This window comes from Cherax quadricarinatus, chromosome 46, assembly GCF_038502225.1.
Source record: "Cherax quadricarinatus isolate ZL_2023a chromosome 46, ASM3850222v1, whole genome shotgun sequence".
Classification (NCBI taxonomy): Eukaryota; Metazoa; Arthropoda; class Malacostraca; order Decapoda; family Parastacidae; genus Cherax; species Cherax quadricarinatus.
Genome location: NC_091337.1, coordinates 17,183,384 through 17,192,429, shown reverse-complemented (window position 1 = coordinate 17,192,429; position 9,046 = coordinate 17,183,384). Strand labels below are relative to the sequence as shown.

Genomic DNA, 9,046 nt, shown 5'->3' with positions numbered 1-9,046 from the left:
AACCCCTGGAGGTCCTCCAGCTGGTGTAGGACCCTAGGCTGCAACCCCTGAAGGTCCTCCAGCTGGTGGAGGACCCTAGGCTGCAACCCCTGGAGGTCCTCCAGCTGGTGGAGGACCCTGGGCTGCAGCCCCTAAAGTCTATGCTTTAATCCAGCCCAATGTATGTCTCTCAGTTTCTTTGTACTGACAGTTTACTTTAATCCTCGTTTTTGTGATTAATTTAAAAGTGACTTGACTTGTGGTGAACAGGTGACATGCAGCCTGACTCTCGTGTGGTTGATAAATAACAAACCTACTTGCTCGCTCGCTCGCTTACTCGCTCGTTTTCGTACCTACTTTCTTACCTACTCATTCAATCACCTACTCGGTCGCTCACTCGCTGTCATACCTACTCACTTTCTTACCTACTTACTCACATTCTTGCCTACTTATTTTCTTACCAACTTTCTTACCTAATTGCTCTCTTAACTACTCTCTTAATTTCGTACATACTTTCTTACCTAATTACTCACTTTCTTACCTACTTACTCACATTCTTGCCTACTTATTTTCTTACCAACTTTCTTACCTAATTACTCTCTTAACTACTCTCTTAATTTCGTACATACTTTCTTACCTAATTACTCACTTTCTTACCTACTTACTAACTCATCCACTCACTGACTGACTCATTGTTGAGAGTGGATCAATTAGTTTAAGGTTGGTGGTGTTGGTGGTGTAAGCGAGCGACCACTCGCCCTGCAGACCACCACTACACCTTGCTCACATTTTTTTATTTACTTACAAAACTACTTACCAGGGAGACAACGACTTGCAAGTACTTTCCCAAGCAACTCTTTCGTCCATGGTGCTTGTCACTGCCTAGGTGGGTAGTAATGACAGTACTTGGCTTGTCTTCCCTGGTAATAAAGCTGATGCATGTCTACCCCCAGAGGAAAATAAAGCCAATGTGTTTGGCTTTATTAGGTTATTTTATGTTGATTTTCTCTTCGAGGGTGGTTCTTTCGTGACAGTGAGGAGCTCTTGATCCAAGGGATTGAGTTTACCCTTCCCTTTACTTGGGTTGAACGTAATTGCCTCTCGTTCCCTGGACACTTTGACCCCCCCATGGGTTTAGCGCTTCCCCATGATTAGGCTAATTATGATATTAATGAATTAAAAGTTAGTCATAATTGAATGAGTCTATATGTATTTGACACGTGTTTTTATGTAAATTTTTAGGTACTAAATGGAGAACCCTTGTGGGTTTAGCTCTTAGGTTTTGATTATAATAATAATGTGCAGTGGAGAAAAATATATATATAGTATGTTTAGTGTCTTATGGAGAAAGACTTTTTAATATAACCAAGGGAAATAAGTCACTGACTTGTTTGGGGGTTATCTTAGGTAATTTACACATGTTACTGCTGTATAGCCCTTGTGGCTTAGCGCTTCTTTTTGATTATAATAATAATACACATGTTACTGTGTATGATGATTATATTTATGTGTGCATATACCTGAATAAACTTATTAAATGTAATGGTACCCAGACTACCTAACTGACAATTTTACAGCTGGTGTAGGGTAGGTTGGGTTCATTTTTTATTATTAAACTTGGTTATTAAAATGAGGATTTTTTCTTGTTTGTTTAAAATATAGCTTTGAGTCCATTGAACAACCCATTTAATAAATTTTTTACATAAATGATACTTTTATTTTGCTTATTGTCATCTAAATATTCAATTTCCACTATTTTTTATGCAGTAGATTACATGGTTGTTATTTATATTATAAAATGTTAATGGCTTATGTTTTGGGAAAATGTACATAACAATTGAATGATATTCCTCGGTGTATTTTAGTAATAAATTATAGAATAAAACATCCAACATTGCTTTTAATAACAAGAGCATCAGTTAAGATAAGATTAAGATAAGATTAAGTTAGCAGTTATTAACTTCATTTGATCTGCTTGCTGGTGTGTAGATCAGTAAATTGTGACTCGATGTGTTTTCATCCTATAATCCTTTTTGTCAGTTTTTTATTGTGGGTTTAGTGCTTAGTTTTAATTGTAATAATAATGTTGAGGTGATGTTTTTCTGGTGTTTGCTTTTCTGGATGAATTTCTCTGACATTTCTAAATTAATGATTTTGTTAGCTTGGTGAGTTATTGTTTCATGCATAGTTTGCTGGCATACCCGGAGTGTACCTGGAGAGGCTTCGAGATCATGCTCAGCTGGCCTGGTCTCATACTCAGGCTGCCTGGTGGATCAGGTCTGACTCAACCAGGTGGATCAGCCGTCTGATCAACCAGACGGATCAGGGTCTGATCAACCAGACGGATCAGGTCTGATCAACCAGGCGGACCAGGGTCTGATCAACCAGTCTGCATGCTGGCCGCACGCAGACCGACATATGAACCGCAGCCTGGCTGATCAGGTACAGACTGTAGGTGCCTGTTCAGCACTTCTTGTATACAGCCAGGTATCCATTGGTAATCCCCTTATGTATGCTGGGAGGCAGTTGAACAATCTTGGGCCCTGACATTTATTGTGTTGTCTCTTAGCATACTTGTGGCACCCTCTCCTTTTCATTGGGGTATATTGCATTTCCTGCCTAGTCTTGCTTTTGTAGGGATTTTTTGATTTTCATGTGCAAATTTGGGACTAGTCCCTCCAGGATTTTCCAAGTGAATATTATCATGTATCTTTCTTGTGTGCTTCCAGGAATACATATCAAGGACTTCAACCATTCTCAGTAGTTTAGGTGCTTGATGAAAATGGTATATAATACGCATGTTGAAGAGTAAGATAAATGTGCAAGAATTGGGTATCTTTATTGTTGAAATGTTTCTCCTACACTGTAGGCTTCTTCAGTCGGATATAGAGGCAAATAAACTGAGGCAGCTGGAGTAGTGGTGAGGTAAAGATGGTATAATCACTCCATTACCCTTGGAGAAATAGTTTTGAGGTGGTTAGTTGCTCTGGAGAAGATTTCAGCTCCATAGTCTGGATTATAGTTTGTTGGCATGCGACATTCAGTAATTCATCAGTTTTGTTAGTTAGGAAGTTTCAGCTGCAATGTAGGGATCATAGTGAATTTTATATTTTTTCATTCAAGTGCTGTTTTCACTCTTGGTCATTGATGAAATTGACCTGATTTGGCTTTTCCAAGTGAGTTTCATAAAAATCCTCAAAGGAATTAGGACACGATTCCTTCAGCCAGCCATTTAAGGTTAAGGCTTGGTCAGCTGGGAAATGATGAGGGAGGTGTTAGTCCTTTGGCTTTTGAGCTGTTAATGAGAAGCTTTGTTCATCTGTGCTCATCTGCATATTGTGATGTGATGTTTTACCTTTACCTATGGGTCAGATGATTTATACTTGAGGGTAGTGTAATATTTACCTTAATGATTGTGTTTGTGTTTTACAGTTTTGATATCATGAAAGGTTTCCATGTACTTTGTTGTACATATCTAAGGTTTCATGTATGTACTTTATTGTTCCTATGCCATTTTACAAGACTGGTTAATAAGAAGGATTGTGGATTGAGGCAGGAAACACCTGTGTTACTACCCATGCTGCTTGCCTAGTTGAACAGTACCAATTACTGTGAATTCAAATAGCCTATAACAATTTGCATAATTTGATTTTCAGATTGATCTTACAGAATGCCAGGCAAAGTTAAAGTTAGTGTTGTGGCTGGCAGAAATTTACCTGTGATGGATCGCTCTTCAGATACTACTGATGCTTATGTAGAAGTGAAAATTGGAACTATCACCTACAAAACTGAGGTCTACAGAAAGAGCCTAAACCCACAGTGGAATCAGAATGGTTTAGATTTGAGGTGAGTATTTCATATGTACTGGTATGTCCAGAATATATATATCTTTCAACACACCGGCAGCATCCCAGCGAGGCAGGGTGACCCAAAAGGAAAAACGAAAGTTTCTCCTTTTACATTTAGTAATATATACAGGAGAAGGGGTTACTAGCCCCTTGCTCCTGGCATTTTAGTCGCCTCTTACGACACGCATGGCTTACAGAGGAAGAATTCTGTTCCACTTCCCTATGGAGTAAAGATATATACATGTGTATGTATATATATATATATATATATATATATATATATATATATATATATATATATATATATATATATATATATATATATATATATATATTATATATATTATATATATATATATATATATATATATATATATATATATATTATATATATTATATATATATATATATATATATATATATATATATATATATATATATATATATATATATATATATTATATATATATATATATATATATATATATTATATATATATATATATATATATATATATATATATATATATATATATATATATATATATATATATATATATATATATATATATATATTATATATATATATATATATATATATATATATATATATATATATATATATATATATATATATATATATATATATATATATATATATATATATATATATATATATATATATATATATATATATATATATATATATATATATATATATATATATATATATATATATATATATATATATATATATATATATATATATATATATATATATATATATATATATATATATATATATATATATATATATATATATATATATATATATATATATATATATATATATATATATATATATATATATATATATATATATATATATATATATATATTTTTTTTTTAACAAGTCGGCCATTTCCCACCAAGGCAGGGTGACCCAAAAAGAAAGAAAATCCCCAAAAAGAAAATACGTACTTTCATCATCATTCAACACTTTCACCTCACTCACACATAATCACTGTTTTTGCAGAGGTGCTCAGAATACAACAGTTTAGAAGCATATACGTATAAAGATGCACAACATATCCCTCCAAACTGCCAATATCCCAAACTCCTCCTTTAAAGCGCAGGCATTGCACTTCCCATTTCCAGTACTCAAGTCCGGCTATATAAAAATAACCGGTTTCCCTGAGTCCCTTCACTAAATATTACCCTGCTCACACTCCAACAGCTTGTCAGGTCCCAAATAACCTTCTTCATTCACTCCTATCTAACACGCTTGTGCATGCTTGCTGGAAATCCAAGCCCCTTGCCCACAAAACCTCCTTTACCTCCTCCCTCCAACCTTTTCGAGGACGACCCTTACCCCACCTTCCTTACCCTACAGATTTATACGCTCTCCATGTCATTCTACTTTGATCCACTCTCTCTAAATAACCAAACCACCTCAACACCCCCTCTTCAGCCCTCTGACTAATACTTTATTAATTCCACACCTTCTCCTAATATCCACACTCCGAATTCTCTGCATAGTACAGTGGACCCCCGGTTCGCGATATTAATCCGTTCCTGAGAGCTCATCGTAAACCAAAATTATCGGAAAGCGAATCAATTTTCCCCATAAGAAATAATGGAAATCAAATTAATCCGTGCAAGACACCCAAAAGTATGAAAAAAAAACTTTTACCGCATGAAATATTAAGTTTAATGCAATAGAATAATTACAATAACAACAATAACAATAGAATAATAACAATAGAATAATAACAATAGAATAATTGACACTTACCTTTAATGAAGATCTGGTGATGATTGATGGGATGGGAGGAGGGGAGAGTGTTGAGCCTATTATTTAGAAGGGGAATCCCCCTCCATTAGGACTTGAGGTAGCTTTTCCTCCTGAGTAATGTAGGTCCTGCTTGGCAATTTCTTCCAAAACAGGCCTGTTTCGTCATAATTAAACACTTTGTTCAGGTTTCAATCCTTCAGCCTCTATGTACTCCTTGAATTCATGCACATATTTTTCAGCCGCTTTGTTGTCTGAACTGGCAGCCTCACCATGCCTAATCACACTATGTATGCCACTACGATTCTTAAATCTTTCAAACCAACCTTTGCTGGCCTTAAATTCACTCGCATCACCACTAGTTGCAGGCAGTTTCTTTACCAAATCGTCATGCAACTGTCCAGCCTTTTCACAAATGATCGCTTGAAAGATGCTATCTCCTGCTATCTGTTTTTCATTTATCCACACCAATAACAGTCTCTCAATATTTTCAAACACTTGCGGTCGCTGTTTCGTAATCACAGTTGCACCCTTTACAAGAACAGCTTTCTTGATTGTCGTTTTCCTGCTCACTATAGTAGAGATGGTTGATTGGGGTTTACTATACAACCTGACCAGCTCCGACACATGCACTCCACTTTCGTACTTTGCAATTATCTCTTTCTTCATTTCAATAGTCATTAGCACCCTTGGTCTCGAAGGGTTGGCACTAGAAGCTTTCTTGGGGCCCATGGTGACTTTGCAGAAACAAGCACCAAAAACAGTGATAATATGGAATGTACCGAATGTATCCTTAGATGTGCGCACACTGGCTGGCATGTAAACATTGGTACACAAGGGGAAGTTTAGTCCACATGTGGACTCGTCGTGTACGAATCGCATCGCATACTGGGTTTTGTAACGGGAACCGAGGCAAATTTTTGGCGATATAATGCATCGGTTACCGGATTTATCGGATACCGATAGCATCGCGAACCAGGGGTCCCCTGTATTTACACCACACATTGCCCTTAGACAGGACATCTCCACCGCCTCCTCACTGCAGCATTTACAACCCAAGCTTCACACCCATATAAGATTGTGGGTACCACTATACTTTCATACATTCCCTTCTTTGCCTCCATAGATAATGTTTTTTGTCTCCACACATATACATCAATGCACCACTCACATTTTTCCTTCATCAATTCTATGGTTAACTTCATCCTTCATACATCCATCCGCTGACACGGCAACTCCCAAATAGTATCTGAAAACATTCAATTCTTCCATACTCCTCCTCCCCAATTTGATATCCAATTTTTCTTTATCTAAATCATTTGATACCCTCAATACCTTACTCTTTTCTATGTTCACTTTCAACTTTCTACCTTTATACACACTCCCAAACTCGTCCACTAACCTTTGCAACTTTTCTTTAGAATCTCCCATAAGCACAGTATCATCAGCAAAAAGTAACTGTCAATTCCCATTTTGTATTTGATTCCCCATAATTTAATTCCACCCCTCTCCTGAACACCTTAGCATTTACTTCTTTTACAACCCCATCTGTAAATATATTAAACAACCATGGTGACATTACACATCCCTGTCTACAACCTACTTTTACTGGGAAGTAGTCTCCCTCTCTTCTGCACACCCTAACCTGAGCCTCACTATTCTCATAAAAACTCTTTACAGCATTTAGTAACTTACCACCTATTCCATATACTTGCAACATCTGTCACATTGCTCCCCTATCCACTATCATATGCCTTTTCTAAATCCATAATGCAATAAAAACTTCCCTACCTTTATCTAAATACTGCTCACATATATGCTTCAATGTAAACACTTGATCTGCACATCCTCTACCCACACTAAAACCTCCTTGCTCATCTGCAATCCTACATTTTGTCTTATCTCTAATTCTTTCAATAATAACCATACCGTACACTTTTCCTGGTATGCTCAGTAAACTTATTCCTCTATAATTTTTACAATCTCTTTTGTCCCCCTTCCCTTTATATAAAGGGACTATACATGCTCTCTGCCAATCCCTAGGTACCTTCCCCTCGTTCATACATTTATTAAACAAAAATACCAACCACTCCAACACTATATCCCCCCTACTTTTAAAATTTCTGTCATGATCCCGTCAGTTCCGGCTCCTTTACCCCCTTTCATTCTACGTAATGCCTCACGCACCTTCCCCACACTCACATCCTACTCTTCTTCACTCCTAAAAGATGGTAAACCTCCCTGGCCAGTGAATGAAATTACCGCCTCCATTTCTTTGTCAACGTTTAAAAGTTCCTCAAAATATTCTCACCATCTACCCAATACCTCCATCTCCCCATCTACTAACTCCCCTACTCTGTTTTTAACTGACAAATCCGTTCGTTCCCTAGGCTTTCCTAACTTGTTTAACTCACTCCAAATTTTTTTCTTATTTTCATTAAAATTTCTTGACAGTGCCTCTCCCACTCTATCATCTGCTCTCCTTTTGCACTCTTTCACCACTTTCTTCACCTTTCTTTTACTCTTCATATACTCTACTCTTCTTATAACACTTCTGCTTTGTAAAAACCTTTCATAAGCTACCTTTTTCTCTTTTATCACACCCTTTACTTCATCATTCCACCAATCACTCCTCTTTCCTCCTGCACCCACCCTCCTACAACCACAAACTTCTGCCCCACATTCTAATACTGCATTTTTAAAACTATTCCAACCCACTTCAACCCCCCCACTACTCATACTTGCACCAGCCCACCTTTCTGCCAGTAGTTGCTTATATCTCACCCGAACTTCCTCCTCCCTTAGTTTATACACTTTCACCTCCCTCTTACTTGTTGATGCCATTTTCCTCTTTTCCCATCTACCTCTTACTCTAACTATAGCTACAACTAAATAATGATCCGATTTATCATTTGCCTCTCTATAAACATGTACATCCTGGAGCCTACCCATCAGCCTTTTATCCACCAATACATAATCTAACAAACTACTTTCATTATGTGCTATATCATACCTTGTTTATTTATTTATCCTCTTTTTTCATAAAATATGTATTACTTATTGCCAAACCTCTTTCTACACATAGCTCAATTAAAGGCTCCCCATTTTCATTTACCCCTGGCACCCTAAATTTACTTATTACTCCCTCCACAACATTTTTACCCACTTTAGCATTGAAATTCCCATCCACCATTACTCTCACACTTGGTTCAAAACTCCCCATGCATTTGCTCAACATTTCCCACAATCTCTCTCTCTCCTCTACACTTCTCTCTTCTCCAGGTGCATATATGCTTACTATAACCCACTTTTCACATCCAACCTTTATTTTACTCCACATAATCCTTGAATTAATACATTTATATTCCCTCTTTTCCTGCCATAACTTATCCTTCAACATTATTGCTACTCCTTCTTTAGCTCTAACT

The 9,046-nt window shown here is 36.6% G+C and overlaps 1 protein-coding gene across 1 annotated transcript in view; it reads left to right on the top strand.

Moving 5' to 3' along the window:
- Window positions 1-484: 484 nt before the first annotated feature.
- LOC128696716 (C2 domain-containing protein 5-like) overlaps window positions 485-9,046 on the top strand; it is a 156,553-nt gene continuing 147,991 nt past the window's right edge. Inside the window, 3 exon segments of the mRNA XM_053788089.2 lie at window positions 485-865; window positions 3,636-3,803; window positions 3,806-3,825. Of these exon segments, the coding sequence (XP_053644064.2) occupies window positions 3,650-3,803; window positions 3,806-3,825 (174 nt within the window). The 5' untranslated portion in view covers window positions 485-865; window positions 3,636-3,649.